This window comes from Helicoverpa zea, chromosome 20 (assembly GCF_022581195.2).
Source record: "Helicoverpa zea isolate HzStark_Cry1AcR chromosome 20, ilHelZeax1.1, whole genome shotgun sequence".
Lineage (NCBI taxonomy): Eukaryota > Metazoa > Arthropoda > Insecta > Lepidoptera > Noctuidae > Helicoverpa > Helicoverpa zea.
Window position 1 is genome coordinate 4,748,556 of NC_061471.1, and position 16,316 is coordinate 4,764,871.

The following is a 16,316-nucleotide window of genomic DNA, read 5'->3' on the forward strand; positions in this document are numbered from 1 at the left end:
TGTTTAGTTCGTCACCGGCCGCCGAGGATAGTACACTTTTGTATTGCGTGTAAAAATAAATAAAGTAGTATACCTAGTATAATATAAATATAGTAGCGTAGTATACAAATAAATAGCCGCAGCCTTAGTTACTTCGACGTCCATTGCAAGTGGTTTGCCAGGCAGCAATGAGCCATGCGCCAATGTGTAAACATCATTTTATCGTGGCCTACATTTGTGCATTGCCCCTTGGCCCAACACAGGCCATTGTGTACTGGGGGCTTAATACTATACTTAATTTCTGTAAAGTCTTGCAATTTATTTGATTGGGATTGTTTTACTGCCAAGTAAAGCGAGTCTACTGTAATCAAAATAATAAGTTAATTTAAATAAAACAAAGCAATAACTCACACAAGCATTTATTATATAATTCAGGGAGATGGAGATGATTGCTTCGCATTTGCTGCAAGTATAGCTCCTGGTGCAGGATAAGGTCTCATTTGATACAAAGACCCAGTGGCAGTTGAATCCACTCCAGTCTTAGCATGGGTGTCTAGCCCCGAGGTCCAGCTACCCCTTGCTATATCTGAATAAGCTGCAGGATCCATTGGATCTAAGTCATTATCTTTCACTCTTAATCTTTTGTTCCTGTGGTGAACTAATTCCTTTTCTTTTTCCCTGCGTTCCTGTTTTTTCTCCTTGTGCGGCTGTTGTGGTACCTCTTGGTCAGAAGCTTCACTGCTGTCATCACTCTCATCACCTTCTTTTAACAATCGTTCTTCTCTCAAATGTGCAGCACTTTCGCTGGGTGTCGCCCGCGGGTGGGTCGGCGGTAACCAACTGACTAAATTATTATGAACATTCCAGAAATAATGCTGACCAACTCCTTCATCATAGACTTCCTCCCAACCTGCCGGTAAAGGCCACAATTCCAAAGCCTTCTTTTTATATTCCAAATAGTTTTCGGAGGGCACTAACTTTCCTGTTTTCCACCTTTTTACGCAATATTTTGAGCATTCGTGATAGATATTGCTTTTATTTGGACAACTTTTATGACCTTTAATAGGATCAACGTTGACGCCTTCTATACCTTCCCAAAAATGTTCCTTATTTGCGCGGTCATCAAGTTTATTATCATAGTCTTCAGCTATGATTTCTTCGCTAGCTTGTACAGAAGGTACTTCATCATTGGGACCAGAATCAGGCTTAGGTTTTAAGATACCCCTTTTAGCTAGACGCGCAGCTAAAGCTGGCGGGAGTGGCATTTTACACAAATGTATGTAACTCTTTTTACAGAAATCACTTTATTTTCTACTTTTCTTTAAAGACTTCTTTTATCCTACTCTTATTTTTTGATTCACACACACAAGCGTCAGTCTGCAGTATTACTGTCAATGTCATAATAATTTTGACACTTTTAGTCAATGACAGTCTATGGACAGAATCAAGCTTTGTAACCTATAACTATATCAAAATTTGTAACCAGATTTTTTGTTAGTTTTACAAAGGACAATGGGCAAAGAAGATGGATCAAAATTGCCCCACGTCCTATAACAATGTGACGTATCTCAAAAAAAAGATAAAAATGTTTAAAAAAATATGGCATACTCTCCAATTCATTTTTTTTACACCTTCATACGAAAAAAATGCTTTAAAAATTGTTCAGGCGCTGTTATGAAAACGTCGTTCATAGAACTATTAATGGACTATTTTATTAAATTAATTTTTTGTTTGATAGAGTATACCTCACAGGTGGTCCCATAATCATCAGGTCAGGATCTGATGATGGAAACCCTGAGAAATTCAGGGCAACTTTTGAAAGTTGTAGGCATGCGAAGAATAAAAACTTGACTATAAGGTGTATGTCTTATAACAATATGCAACAGTGAAGATTTGGAGCTGACCTGATGATGGAAACGAAAGAAGGTCGAGGGAACTCGACAACTGAATATGTGAACTACCTCGTGTTTGGGCTTGTATTATTTGTATTGAATAGACCTTTGCAACAGTGAAGATTTGGATCTGATCTGATGATGGAGACCAGAGAAGAGCGAGGGAACTCGACAACTGAATATGTGAACAAGTATCCTTTTTGGCTTTTTTTTATCGAATATCCTTTTTCCTAAATGTCTCACGGGGTAACGCCCATAGTAAAAGTTACTCCTAATTGCAAGGGCTATCATTTGATACCAGTTTCATGCCTGGCCGCCGATAGCCCAGAAACGCCCATTGTCCTTTTGATATAGTTTTAATTTACGATAATTTGAATTTAATTTACGGAATGTATAACATGTATTCACAAAATGTGACGGAAACAGAGAATCATTTTTATAACCATCTCTGGACCTTTTCAATAGAACAAGATAAAAAGACTGAGTACGAATAAAAAAAAGTTATTATGCTTAACCAGATTTTTTGTTAGTTTTACAAATTTTGATATAGTTTTAATTTACGATAATTTGAATTTAATATTCTAGATAATTTGAAATATTCTATAATAGGTTTCAGAAAAACCCAGTTCACAGCAGGTACCTGCTAAATATCTAAATTTTCACACTTATATTAAGGAGACTATACAAAATATCCCTGCAATACTTGTCCATGTGACGGTTCAGCTGAAGCTTGCTCCATGGATTGTCCATACAGAGAATCGATTTTTTATCGTTGATCTGCCCAGCCCCATAATGATGCGATGTGGCCAATAGACAGTGTAATAATATTTGTTCCCATAATATTTGATGAAATGTGACCCATATCATGAAATTATTCCTCACATCCTTCCACGGGGGGATTCCAATCAAATACGTAACCAAACTTGTCAAAATTGTGTATTTTTAATGTAATAATGAAATAACATTACAGTGATAATTAAATACTCCATATAAAGAAAATCTTACATGCTATGAATTATTCCAAAGCAAGAAATACACCAGTACGTTCTTGAACTCTGAAAAAGAAAATAAACACCAGTATTAGAAAAAAAATAAACGACATCGACACGAGGAAGCTTTTACCGCCTAATGATGACCAACAACTCCCACTTGTTTTTTGAGTCAAATGAATTTATGGTTTCTTGGTTTTCGTATAAAGATTTGATCTTGGTAAGTTAGACATTTGTATTTATTCAATGCATTAGCAGCAAAAGTAAATATATGAGAGCAACATACACATCATAAACGCAAAAAATATCTACTATACAAAACGACATAATTTCTTCGATAAACTTACATCAAAGAAATAGCCAAACCGAAAGCACTTGAAGAAACTTAACTAATATGTACTAAATAGCTTTTTCTACGGATTTAAATTAATTACGTAATTATTGCAACCAAACAAACTACCTACCGTCTTTTTAAATATAAAATTCAGTATCCTGTTAGTATAGATAATAATAGCTATCTATACCTACTTTATATTTATTTTATTTTACTACTTAATAAATACGTAGTTGCTACTGATCGCTATCTACGTTACAAGGCAAGCGGCATCGATTTACTGAATAGCTCATGCGATGGCCTTGATAGAACGGAAACAATTATCACCTGATAATAGATGTCTTCACTCACCACTGGCGACTGATGTGTCACTGCGCGACACCTTAGTCGGTAGCACAGCGTCATGGAACTCTCCAGAGTGCATAAGTTTTGTGTTGTCTTCATTACGAAAAGGTGTCACTACATCCATTTCATCAGAATTCGTTCGTACCAATGATTGTTGTTTCTCCTCTGTAGTTTTGGCTTCTGTCGCATCATTTGCATCTGAGGGTATTTTAACATTTTCTGACGTTACTTCCTCTTCCTGTAAATCGTCTTTCACGGAAATATCCTCCGACTTATGTTCTTCCGTTACTTCGTGATCATTGAGTGGCAATTCTTTTACGGAATCAACATCCTCGCTTAATTTGCTACTGTTATTACTTGGCGGAGAAATTGATTGTATGGCGTCTTCTCGTTTTAACTGCTTGCGTCTCTCACTTTTATCGTAACCCAAGGGATGCAGGTTAATAGATGATGGAGGACTGCTGTCGAGAGACAAGTCCATTGAAGTGATTAGACTTTCGTCCCTACTTAAATAATTACCTCCTTCAGGAACAATATGAATATTCAATACAGTTTTATTTTTATTTTGTTCGTTGTCCATTTCTAATGACGTCAGGGAGGGTTCGTTTGAATTACTTGCAGCTAAAGAATTTGTAGAAATGGTCTTATTTGAATTAAGCTTATTTCTAACTAAGAAACCTCTCACATGAGCTTGAATTACAGTAGCAGCACTAGAGAGCGTAGATGAGTCGTCAGTAGATAAAGACAGGGACTTTTCTTCATTCACTGTTTGCAAGACTGTATCCATTCGAGTAAGGCCGTGTGGTCTTCTTTCATTTATAGAACCTGCAACAGGAAAATCGCATTCGTCCTGGAAGACAAGTTATAAAATCTTTAATTCTACATCAAATTAAAAACAATGTTATTCATCCTCATAATTCATTACCTTATTTTTGTCAAGTTCTTCGTTTAAAAACATATCGTCATCATTTCCGGTTTCGTCAAAAGTAGATGCTCTGCTTTTAAAAAGAAATGACCGAAAAACTTTCTGAATCGTTACCGCAGCAGTTTCCAAGTCCATATTAGAATCTTGACCAAGGATCTGCAAGGACGACTCCACTAACTTAGATCTTTCAAAACTTTGGTTACCATTGACATTATTCTCTTTGTCCTTATTTTCAATTGAATCACCGTTGATTTCATTGTCACGATGCTGAGGCTGATCAGCTACAGATACATGAGATTCAGAATATTGTTTAGTAACTTGAGGTAAATCAACAGTACTGTTCGAGTCCATGGCATTAAGACTGCCATGTTTTAAAGAGTTTTCTTTTGTGATCTCATTATTACTGTCCTGTGTAATAAGCGTAACGATATCGTTATCTTTGTTTGTTTCTGGAAGCGACTCTAACATCTCTAAATTAATCATCGAATCTTGGAGTTCCACATTAGGTAATTCTTTAAAAGAAATATTAATTGTGTTTGTTTCGTTGGGATCCTCATTTCCGTTATTATTAACATTGTTTGTCGGATCTGCGTTCTCAACAACATTGGAACTATTCGTAGAATCATCGATTATATTAATTGTTCCAACTTCAGTTGACTGTTCAGTTTCTGGGTTCAGTGACGACAAAACTTGGTCAGTTTGTGGTTCAGTAGTCTTTGCAGGGACATCGACTATTGGTGTATGCAAAATTTCTTCAAGTAATTTGTTATCAGAAGACTTTCCGGGATTTATTACAACTGAATCATCAATAATTTTATCTCCACATTCGAGAAGCACTGATCCTTGATTCATAATTAAGGAATGAATGGGATTAGAATGCTGCTGAATATTGGTTTCAATATCGGGCTCTTGCAAATTCGTAGCCGTGACCAATTCCTGACTTTCTCGCAAATCTTCCTCACTTTTTATTATTTTTCCCTCACCCAAATCTTCACCAACACGTGTTGTTGCAGCTGTTTTATCTACGTTATCATCGCGCGCATCACGTCCAAATTCGTCATTCTTAGGTATGGCATCTGTAGGACAGTTTTCAGGTGTTTTACAACCAGCTTCATTCATCGATTCCGTTACATGAACTCTAACAGGCTCGTCATCAGTATCTTTATTTAAATTATCAGGATTTTCCTCTACCTCTTCCCTGTTTTGGTTAGAGGAATTTTCGACTGGTGAGGGATCAGTCTCTAAAACCTGAGCGCCAATCATTTCGCTATTAGTATTGACCGGTAGGTTAACTGCAGTAGGTTCTTGTGAACTAGTTGTTAAGGAACCATCATCTTCTGTCGAAGCAGGTTTAGTTTCGGAGCCTTGTTCAAGTTGTTGCTGACGTAAGTTCATTGTATATTGTTGCCATCGTTGTTCTGCTCTTTGCCTTACCTTTTGTTGGGCCCTCGCAATTTTCTCCTCTAACGTTAGTGGTTTTTTTGGAGCTGTAAATTTATCGAGTTAATTAATACTATTATGTGTAGTTGTTGCTTTATGTGTTAAATTAAACTTGTAACTAAGATGTCAAGGCAACACATACCTCTAGCTACAAGTCGCTTGGCGTGTAATATTGTTATAGAAATATTAGATCAAGAATTCTAATCCGGACGTAATTCTAGGATCAAGTAACCATTTACAGAATAAGTGACAAAATAAAAAGTATATCAAACTTACTAGGCCCATCTCTTATCTCCAACAATTGATGCATATGATTGGCGCAAAATCCATATATATCGGTTGGATTATTTTTGAGCACGTCCCTTGTTAAACCTTCAATTAACTCAACCAGCCCGGAAGGCAGTTTTGGAGGTGTTGATCTATAATAAGCTCGCGACCCAGTGAGTCTCATCGTGTTGGTTATTGCTGTAGCGTTACACTCTACAATTTAGGCACTTCAATTCCAAGTGAGGTTCACCTCCTAATCAATCAAGAGCAATACTGCACTTTCCCGAAACGTAAGCTACAAGTGTTCTAAGCTGTACCACAAAGCGAAATGAAGGTGGAGTCGTAGCCCCAACTACCTTGAGCTTCAAATGTTTGGCCTGCGGTAGTCATAGTGACTTGAACTTGCTGTTTTATCGTTAAGTAGGTATCGATCGCAAGGGGTTCAACGTACGCTCTGTTCGTGATCAATGACTTATTTACAAGGTTCAAGAACACGACCTTTAACTAAATGTCTCGGAAGGTATTCGAGGTATAAGAGAAAATATATTAATATTCAAGGATAAATCTTTATTACAAAAAAAGGTAGCAGTATTCAAGCATTTTAGATATCTAATCGGGCCTCGTTTTGAAATGAAAAACTGAGTAATGTGAAAATTTCTTGTGTATTTCCAATGTAGTTTGCGCAACTGAGTAATCACTAGGGGAACGTTATTCGGAGGACAGTGGGTGAGACAACGGGCGAGCGAGGCCGGCGCTACTTGCCGCCGCGAGGCGACTACGCTTACATAACGTTTACTTAAAGAATTCAATTCATGTGAGTCAACTTTTTTATTTCCATACTGTGTTCTATAATAGTAATTTATATAAGATCATATATAATTTTTGCAATGTTAATACATTTTACATAACAAACATCTCCATTGTGTACATACATACACGCAGTAGCGCTATGTCGCGGCGCGTATCGGTATATACAGAGGCGCGGACGCGTCGCCAGTCCGCACTGGCCGTCTGCCGCGCCCGCGACGCTCTACAAGTGATGATAGAAAAAATTAATTGCTACAATAATATCATACAAATTAATGACTATTCCCTTACAAATTATTATATCTACTTTTAGCATTGTTCTACTCCAATATAATCCAAATTAACTTTTTTAGTTTTACCGAGCTGTATGCATGATACATGAATAGTCTCCAGTTCGCTCAGACCGATTTTGCCCAATTAGTGTTCCTCTCCCGCAGCTATGTATAGAAATCACACTGCTATAAATTTATAATAAATAAATGCCTATTTACACTATGTAACTATACAAAATGATAGTACGACGAAATTACATTATTGAATCGAGCATCTAATTAAAATGAAAATTTCATACAACGATCTACGGGCGCGGGCCGAGACGGCGAGGCCGGACGCGGGCCACGCCGAGACGTCCCGCGTACACTAAACAAATTACATTTTTAATTTTTTCTTATTCATTTTTGTACAATCATATTCAGCCAAAAGCTGGGTGCCCGATTAATACATTTATCGGTGATCCGAAATGCGTTACAATCGATCATGCATCAATAATACATACAACTTTAACTTATTTAAACAATTTAACAATATTAAAAAATCCTAAAGTAAACTAGAGACCTATGTAAACGTATATGAAATAGTAATAATCATTATGACAGTGCATCGGGATGCGGACATATTAACATTTAGCACTATTAGTAATTTGTAGTCACACGGAACACGAGTCGAGCCGCAAGGCGAGGCGCGATGCGGACCGACGGCGCTCGCGAGCGAACCGAACCCGCAGACATCGGCACGATAGCGTATCCGGACGACCGACCGTTAGAGGTATTAAAAATTAATAACGTCATTAACAAAAATGTAATCGAATAGAAAATATCAATACATAGCTGAAAACAAATTCAATCGCATTATTCTAGGTCGTGGATGGAGGGTGTGGTCAGGGACATCACTTGGCGAGCGCCGGCGTGCCGCCCGCGGCCGCCTGCTGCCGCTTGTGGCTGATCTCCAGCTCGCCCAGCCGCTTCCACAGCTCGTCGCGCTCCTTCTTGCGCTTCATCTCTCTGCAACACACAGACGCTTAGCCACTTCGCACTAACACATTCAAAGTTTGGTGCAAAGCTGGGTGGATAAACTATTTGCAATATAAATTCTATGAATAAAACATATACATGACACGCCTCTGTCCGATTAAACTCATTAAAAAATATATAGATTAAGTAGTTTACTCACTTCTGCCTTTCCGCCTTATAGCTAGCGGTGAGCTCATCAAAGAGCTTGGAATTCATCTCCATGAAAGTTTTAAGCACATTGTAGACGAGCGCCACTATAGTCTGATTCCAGTGCTCCTTACTGATCCGGTACAGCGCAGGGAATATTATAGGCATTATCACGTGATTATTTTCTTCCATCAGTGACATTATGTATTCGTTGTTCCAGAAATAAAGTGCTCTTTCGGCCACCTGAAGCAAAATATATGACAGGTTAAGTACAATATCACACAGCTTATAAGCAGTACCAGGAGAATTATTAAGACCAAACATTGCTTTGGGTACAATATTAAGCTGCATCCGACAAGTCAGGCATGCACATTTATCTATTCAAAAGTATTATAATACTGGTATGACTATACTCTTTTATGAGAACAACACTCGTTTACGTATTACGGAGAAGTATATTACCTGAAAGTGTGGACTGGAAACACATTTAGCTATTTGTCTGAACAACGGTTCCTGTATTTTGACGAATTGAGCTGGCTCAATTACATCCAATATCTCCTCAATTTCGCCCAAAAACATCACCTGTAACATTTCAAATTCCAGAATGAAAATCCGCTTTTTAATGAACAATGGAGAATGAAGTGAAAAGGATATTAAAAGATGGCGATAATTACCTCTTTTTGAGAGCATGTTTTGGGCCAGAACTTGAGAAGGCCACGTACGACGTGCTCCGTAAGCGTGGCGTCCTTCTCCAGGAACTGCACGACGCAGTAGGCGAGCTGCGCGTGGTACAACGACAGGCACTTCACCTTGTGCAGTGGCAACAGCACCTTTACTAGGAATTGTTTGTGCTCGCTCTTCAATGGAAGTGCAAATCCGTTAATTATACTGAAAAATTAAAAATAAACCTTAGAACAAGTCAGATTTACAATCAAACTAGGTAATTATGACACAAAATATAAAATTAAAGACAAAACATCATAACATCTACTGACCTTCCCAATATTTCCAAAAGTTCACCAACACCATTAAAATGTTCTGTTTCATAAACAAATCGTAGGAATATATTGTTAATCTGCTTTCGTATGAAGGCTCGCAACCCCAAGAACTTGCCGTAGATGCGATGCAGCACCGTTTTTAAGAAATCGCGCTCACGCGGGTCTTCAGAATCAAACAAATCTAAAAGCTGGAAAAATTAACCCTTGGATTAAGTAAATGGACTAATTAGACACGCAGTATCAACAGCTTGCGTAGACTCGCCTTTTGGCAGGTTTAGTTGTTTTTTTTTCTGTATGGCGCTCAGCACACGAGCTGTAGACGGCTTTTGTCCGGCTATGTCTTGACGATTAACATTGCATCAACTATATCAACGACTGATATGGCATAAAGAAACCTCACTAAGTCAACGTTAAGTCCCCATGCATACAATCTTCAATACCAATGTCTACCTCAAAAATAAAATGCAACACATTTTGTTGAAATATCAGTGAGTACTTTCCTAACTAGCGAAAACCCAGCGATTCCCACACCACCTCCAACAAATGCTGTTTTGACATATTTGCAATATCGTGTTAAAAATACCAGCCTATCCTTACAATATGACATTTATCTATACTAATATTATAAAGAGGAAAACTTTATTCGTTTGTTTGTTTGGTTGTAATGGATAAACTTAAAACTACTGGACCGATTTTAAATATTCTTTCACCATTAGAAAGCTTTATTATCTGCGAGTAACATAGGCTATATTTTATCCCGGTGCGGGCAGTAGCTCCCACGGGACGCGGGTAAATATGTAAATATGCAATTGATATTTTACCCCGTTTTGGAGTAAAAAGATGGGTTTCTGGTTATTACTATAAAATGAAAACATTGACCTGAAAGCCTGAACTGAATTTGATTATGTGCATATCCATAATATTCAAACAATGAGAATCGAAACATAACTGTGTGATGACACCAATCAGTTATCAAATGTTTATCTCGATTATATCTAGTTATTTACAATACTCTTTTGCCGACATGGATCGGCACTTTATGATTACTTCATAGTTTTAATTTAAGGGTAGAGTTTGTAGGCGGGACCTTTTGTATGACAGCATGACCTTTCCACTGCCATGCATGTTGATCACGTCTACTTACGAATATTGCGAACCATAACGTTTATGACGATAATTATGACCACGACTCATCTCTCGTAGCCCGCCCATAGATAACTTAGTTGAGATTGTACCCCTGTCGCAGTTACCCATGTATTCCTCTACGTAGGTCACAATGGTCGTTTCCCATCACAAACTCAATAGTACTTAGTATACATTTCCAAAATTACGAAATGCAGTTTCTATTACTCAGGACTCTCTTAATAATAATAAATGTTTACAAAACCATCTATTTATAACATTTCCTGATAGTTCGTGTTTCAGTACGATGTTTTCATACATCATGTCAATGGTCAACGAAATAACTTCGAAACTTGTGTAAGTTACAAATAAAATTGCTTAAGCAATTAATGTAACACTGCCATATTTTCGCGCTTAAATTTGTGATCCACAAAGTCCACTTGTTCATTTCCAGTTTCCACTATTTGGACACATTATTATAAAACTTACGTGCTCCAAAATCTAATGGCTTGTGATAGCCACAATAGCGTATGCAATAATTTTAATTAAATTATCAAGCTTCGTCATAAGTCTATCTTATATCTAAGTGAGCGATTATAAATTGCTTGGAAACAAACTTTATACAATCTATAAATTGGTATATCACAACGAATTGAATGGTAATGTATTAAAAATTCAATGGTTAAAAATTAGTGTTTTAAATTGATGTAATTTCAATAACTATTTACCTGCAGTACAAATTTTTGGTCAATGACCTTCTTGCCAATAGTGGGCTGAAAATCAGTTGACTCGAGGAAGCGCAGGAAGAATTCGTAGACTAGTTGAAGATGCGGCCACGAGGCCTCTAGAGTCGGATCATCTTCTTCGGGATCAAAATCAGGATTTTCACTTGGCGGTAGAGTGCGGAATAAATTGGCCGATATCTGCGACAGAAAAACACGGTCTCATTTCAAAAGGACGCTAGGTGTGCTGTGAATTATATTAGCAAGTATTAACCAGTTTTTTTTATCTAAAATTTATTTAACGCAAGAAGAAAAACGTTAAAATGACAAGTTGTATTGATATCACGTTCATACGATTTTCACTTATTGACGCTTGTAGCCGAGTAGCAGTTGTGCAGATCGTAAGATTATACTAGGTTTTAGCTTAACTTGTCGTTTAAGTGAGTCTTTAGATGGCTGGATTATTAAAAGATTGTGGCTTGAATCCGACTTTTATTTTCTATATAACTAATTTATCCTTCATATTACGTATGACTCACTATGAGTAGCGAGGCAGAAGGACGGAAAAATGGAGGGCACGGATCTCTATCGCACATCTCGCCTCACTCGCATTAAGAAGATTTTGCGAATTTAAGTATGTACATATTAGTAAATTATGTGTTTAAATCATAACATGGAATTAAATATCCATACTGCCGCAAGATTTGTTTTGTACCTACTCTTGGTAGAATCTTTGATCGCATCATCAATTAAGAAATTCTCAAATCCTGTAAAAGGAGAAACTTAATATGAAAACAGCTCATAGAAGATTGTGATGTCGCCGTTTTAAGGCTTCTCGCGAATGCAAGAGATAGCGAGATATCAAATTTTCAAAAAGATATTATGCTGCTTCATTAACTAATCAATTTTGATGATGCTTCCAAAAAAATTTCGAAAATACAGATGAAAAATAAAGTGAGAACTACAGTTAGAAGCAGTGATGAAAGCATATTCGTTATAAAATTCAAAGCTTCTATATTTTTGTCAACAGATGAACATACAAGCTGTTGATTTGCATTCGTGCCATATTCAAGGACGTAATTATGCTAATGATTCTCAACCCAAATCAACAAAAAAATTGGTACGTAATTTTTTTTTTTCGGAATTCCATCAATGTCATCTAGCCGTATGGCGCGTGTGTTACTGGCCTTAAAACCGTGCTGCGCCCTCACACAAATGCAAACACAAAGCATACGCAACGATTATTCATAAATTTCATTCATAAAATTGGATTACTTCGGAAATACTACGACATTACAATGACAAAAAAAGCAGTACATATTAGCTATTTCCCGTCTACTGTAATTCCAATCGATTATTTACGTATTTTATGTCCTCCTCCTGACGTATGGCACAAATGCAAATCAACACCTTGTATAATCGGTATGTTCATTTTAGCAGTAAGTAGCTTGAAGGACACTACACACAGTTTTAAGTTCTTTAGGTTGTTGCATAAAACCTGTATTAAAAAAGATTGAATTGTTTGTTAACTTTTTGCCTACATTAAAATTATTTTGAACGATTTTTTATATTTCTTAGGATCCTTAATTTAAAAATAATTATTATAACAGATTATACCAGAAATTGGAATATGTGTGTATTATTTTTTTATACACATAAGCAATTACCAAACTAAGACTGACCAAAAATTCATAACATGATCACAACTAATGATAACTTTTATCATTTAGCACCTGTAAGCATTTCCTAAGATGAATACTTTTATTCATACTGATTGTCTAACTTGAATGCTTAGTGCATATTATACATTACTAGCCATTCCCCGCGCCGCGGTATTACCCGCGCCCGGTGTATTTTTTGCCGCTCTGGTACATGGTGAGCAGTAGCGTCTACCTACACTTGGTATTGGTATACTCATATAAGTTATGCTACCCTGGTACATGGTGAGCAGTTGCATCGTAATTTCGTTATTGGATTATGCTGTCCTAGTACTTTACTTTTGTGGTGCTGCGGCATTCCGTAAGTTGGTTTTTGTCTAATCACTCCCGTCCCGGGAATCTAACTCGCAATTTTTTTTTTCTTATTTGCTCACCGTTTAGACCCACCCTGGACTACGACAAACATTTTAAAACTAAAATCAGCTCAATCGGCCCAGCCCTTCTCGAGTTTTAGCGAGACTAACGAACAGCAATTCATTTTTATATTATACATTATATAGTTTTTTTTTTTTTTAAACGTATTCTAGTCTGTTTGCATGAAACATATGTATGAAACATAAGGCACATTTACTAACTTTTGTGACAAATTATTTTTTCATTTATATTTATAATATTTGGATTTGATATTTAAATTAGTTGTAAAACTTAACAACTTTACTATAAGAACAACCTACACACTATGTACTAGGGGAATGCACATTATTGTTCATCTTTGTTCATGCATGAATATTGATATACATATACTTACAGAGAAAGAAAAATACAAATGTGTAGAGCATATTTATGATGATTATAATCAATAGTTAATGATTAGCGACTTCTAAACAATTAATGATCTTGGGGAGTTATGACTTTGGATCTTTGGCAATGTAAGTGCAATAAATTATTTACATGATAGGGTATTGGTAGGTAATAAATGTATATGTATCCAAGAGAATTAAGAAAAAGTTCCAAAGTCATGAACCATTCAACTTATGCTCAAAGAATTTAAACAGTGTGAATTTAAATCCATTTGACCTGTCATCAAAAATCTATTTATTTTTGTTTCAAATTTATTTGTCAGGTGATCTGTGCATAGAGTAGAAACATCATTTCCATTTATATTGTCCACAATACAAATGAGATAATCTCATAAGATGTTCACAGGATTAGATATTTTCTAATAAGATTAGTAAAGCATGCTCATACCATTTTAATAATCTCTGGGTAAACAGGTTCGGTGAGCACTCCACGGCCTCCAGTGATGTACTCTACAAGCTCATTGAGGGTGGCACGCTTTATCTCCTTCCCCTTCAGGTCAGCTACGGGGTCCATGAAGTCAAATGCCACACAGCATTGTCGCAGCTTGCGGATGAACAGCTCCTCCTGCTCACTGCTTGGAACATCTGGAAACAATTTATGCTGTGTCAGTGCTTTACTATGATACAACAGGACAATTGTGTACTACTGTTATAATTTCTCCCCAAGGTCATTTTATAATTCATATTTTTACAGACAGATTTTTTAAATTATCAATTTATAAGATCTAACTAGCTTCTAACTAAAGAATAACAAAAACTTGGAACAAAAGGAGAATGCAAAGAAATGTATGTACTTTATTCTACTTGTAAATAGTAACAGTTCTAATTTGATGGATTGTTTTAAAACATAACCTAACATTTGAAATTTTAAAATTAAATTAAATGTTTATGTGCATGTTAAATTCTGTTAATTTTTAAAAAATTATAACACTAGTAAAAAAATAAGGATAGTTAGCTTATACCCCACTGTAGTCATAACAATTATAGTAATTATGTCATTTTTAATTATCTACCTGTACAAACAAATTAAAGTATTGCACATAATGCAAAAGGTTACACATATTATTATTGTTTACTACACAAATGTACACCTCATCCAGGTACCTACTTAGAAATAGTACTAGGTTAGTTAGTAGCATAATTCAAAGATTGACTTCTTAGACAGGTACTAAATAAGCAATAGATAAAAAACAATTCTTTGTATTTATTAACAAAGTATAACATGATTACAAGATAAACATAAAAAGGGTAATTTAATTATCATATTCAAGGATAATTATTGGAATTCACATGACCAATCTATTGACCCTGAATGTTACATATTTAGATACTTCATCAGTTTTACATAGGAACTGTGAAACTGAATGCAGAACTCTTCGTGTCATCCAGGTTTCTGTTTCTTTACAATTTCAAGTATTTGGACATATATTACAAGTCAACACCTTTTTTATGTAAACAAGATTTAATTCCTAACCTATTTACATAGTTCAACTAAAATCAAGGCAAAAGTTCAATGAACTGGCAAAATTAGAATAGATATAGCATAAAATGCCGAATTTAATGTAAATATTTAGTAAAATGATGAATGTGACGGAAGATTAACGTAAAGAACGCAAATAGTTAATGTGACCCACCTTTGAGCAGGGGCAGTGCCTGCAGCTCAACATCTTGCGTGTTGCGGTATCGAGAAGAGCCCTGAGACTTCTTCGTTTTTTTCTTCAACGACCGTTTGGCGAAAGGGTCAATTCTGTCCACAAAAGTTCCCGAAGACATTTTGGTAATATAAAAGTGTCCCAAATGACGATAGGTAGACGGCGATCAATGCGAAAATTGTTTTGTTTCGAGCAGACTCATGATATGGCCCAGTCCACGAGTCGAACGCGCACTTTCCGTAAGATGCACAATATTAGAGCCTAAACAAACAATTCTTCGTCACACATGACGGTAATGGAGTGGTCACACTCAGGCCATTCTTTATACACTTCAAGATTCCACAACAGTTACGTAATTTTAAACCGTCTCTATCACTAAAATGACACAAATACAGAAAAGAATAATTCGATTCACAAATTTAGATTTATTTTCTGAGGCGTGTCACGAATAGCAGAAGGCAGAAGTCGCATATACATACAAGCCTCGTGTAATATCAGCCGGTCAGTCAATGACAATATATTTTCTAACAATAATCGTAAGCGATTTTTTTAGATTTCCTTGTTATAACGCGTAAAACAACGAATCAAAACGGTTATCGTCTTTCCAGGACGTAATCGGAAACTAAAGCGGTGATGACACGGAGCAAAACTTAACACCAAAAATCTATCACCGTATTCTCGCCATCGCTCACCATCCGTTTCGACTCTAAAACTGGGCGCATTTTAACGCTATACACAAGATTATTTTAGGATGTTGCACTTTCACAAGACTAATCCAACGTATATGCGACTTTTTTCACAACGAGAAGCGATCAATTTACAAAATTTGTAACTAAAAGATTAACATCACTGGTTTGCTGCGAAAACGCTACACTCATACAAAAGTACCT

At 36.3% G+C, this 16,316-nt stretch overlaps 3 protein-coding genes and 1 long non-coding RNA gene across 7 annotated transcripts; 1 reads left to right on the top strand and 3 right to left on the bottom strand.

Moving 5' to 3' along the window:
* Positions 1–382: 382 nt before the first annotated feature.
* Positions 383–1,438, bottom strand: LOC124640399 (polyglutamine-binding protein 1). The gene has a single exon (XM_047178159.1). The coding sequence runs from the start codon at positions 1,242–1,244 to the stop codon at positions 411–413; it is 834 nt and encodes a 277-aa protein (XP_047034115.1). The 5' UTR covers positions 1,245–1,438; the 3' UTR covers positions 383–410.
* A 1,351-nt stretch (positions 1,439–2,789) lies between these two features.
* Positions 2,790–6,686, bottom strand: LOC124639939 (SUN domain-containing protein 2-like). Of its 2 annotated transcripts, none has more exons than XM_047177452.1 (4): positions 6,181–6,686; positions 4,465–5,951; positions 3,546–4,389; positions 2,790–2,926 (listed from the first exon to the last, which is right to left on the bottom strand). In XM_047177452.1, the coding sequence occupies exons 1-4, from the start codon at positions 6,353–6,355 to the stop codon at positions 2,880–2,882; spliced, it is 2,553 nt and encodes an 850-aa protein (XP_047033408.1). In that variant the 5' UTR covers positions 6,356–6,686; the 3' UTR covers positions 2,790–2,879. The 2 variants fall into 2 exon arrangements, with proteins under 2 accessions (XP_047033408.1, XP_047033409.1); XM_047177453.1 differs by having other exon boundaries at positions 3,522–4,389.
* A 128-nt stretch (positions 6,687–6,814) lies between these two features.
* Positions 6,815–16,316, bottom strand: LOC124639940 (serine/threonine-protein phosphatase 2A 56 kDa regulatory subunit epsilon isoform-like). 3 transcript variants are annotated; one of them, XM_047177455.1, is made up of 9 exons: positions 16,272–16,291; positions 15,409–15,801; positions 14,163–14,359; positions 11,263–11,457; positions 9,410–9,600; positions 9,089–9,302; positions 8,877–8,996; positions 8,428–8,657; positions 6,815–8,258 (listed from the first exon to the last, which is right to left on the bottom strand). In XM_047177455.1, the coding sequence occupies exons 2-9, from the start codon at positions 15,545–15,547 to the stop codon at positions 8,144–8,146; spliced, it is 1,401 nt and encodes a 466-aa protein (XP_047033411.1). In that variant the 5' UTR covers positions 15,548–15,801; positions 16,272–16,291; the 3' UTR covers positions 6,815–8,143. The 3 variants fall into 3 exon arrangements, with proteins under 3 accessions (XP_047033411.1, XP_047033412.1, XP_047033410.1); XM_047177456.1 differs by lacking the exon at positions 16,272–16,291 and adding an exon at positions 16,248–16,266; XM_047177454.1 differs by having other exon boundaries at positions 15,409–16,316.
* LOC124639942 lies at positions 7,894–8,404 on the top strand. The gene is made up of 2 exons (XR_006985511.1): positions 7,894–8,022; positions 8,115–8,404. It is a non-coding gene; the product is annotated as an uncharacterized LOC124639942 (long non-coding RNA).

Bases quoted from the DNA above. Each gene is read 5' to 3' on its own strand.
- LOC124640399 (XM_047178159.1), bottom strand. From the start codon at position 1,244: ATGCCACTCCCGCCAGCTTTAGCTGCGCGTCTAGCTAAAAGGGGTATC.
- LOC124639940 (XM_047177454.1), bottom strand. From the start codon at position 15,547: ATGTCTTCGGGAACTTTTGTGGACAGAATTGACCCTTTCGCCAAACGG. The intron at 14,360-15,408 runs GTGGGTCACATT...AATTGTTTCCAG, and splicing joins GGCACTGCCCCTGCTCAAAG to ATGTTCCAAGCAGTGAGCAG. The intron at 9,303-9,409 runs GTCAGTAGATGT...TTAATTTTTCAG, and splicing joins CTTTTGGAAATATTGGGAAG to TATAATTAACGGATTTGCAC.
- LOC124639939 (XM_047177452.1), bottom strand. From the start codon at position 6,355: ATGAGACTCACTGGGTCGCGAGCTTATTATAGATCAACACCTCCAAAA. The intron at 4,390-4,464 runs GTAATGAATTAT...CTTGTCTTCCAG, and splicing joins AAGAACTTGACAAAAATAAG to GACGAATGCGATTTTCCTGT. The intron at 2,927-3,545 runs GTGAGTGAAGAC...TTTCTTTTTCAG, and splicing joins TGACACATCAGTCGCCAGTG to AGTTCAAGAACGTACTGGTG.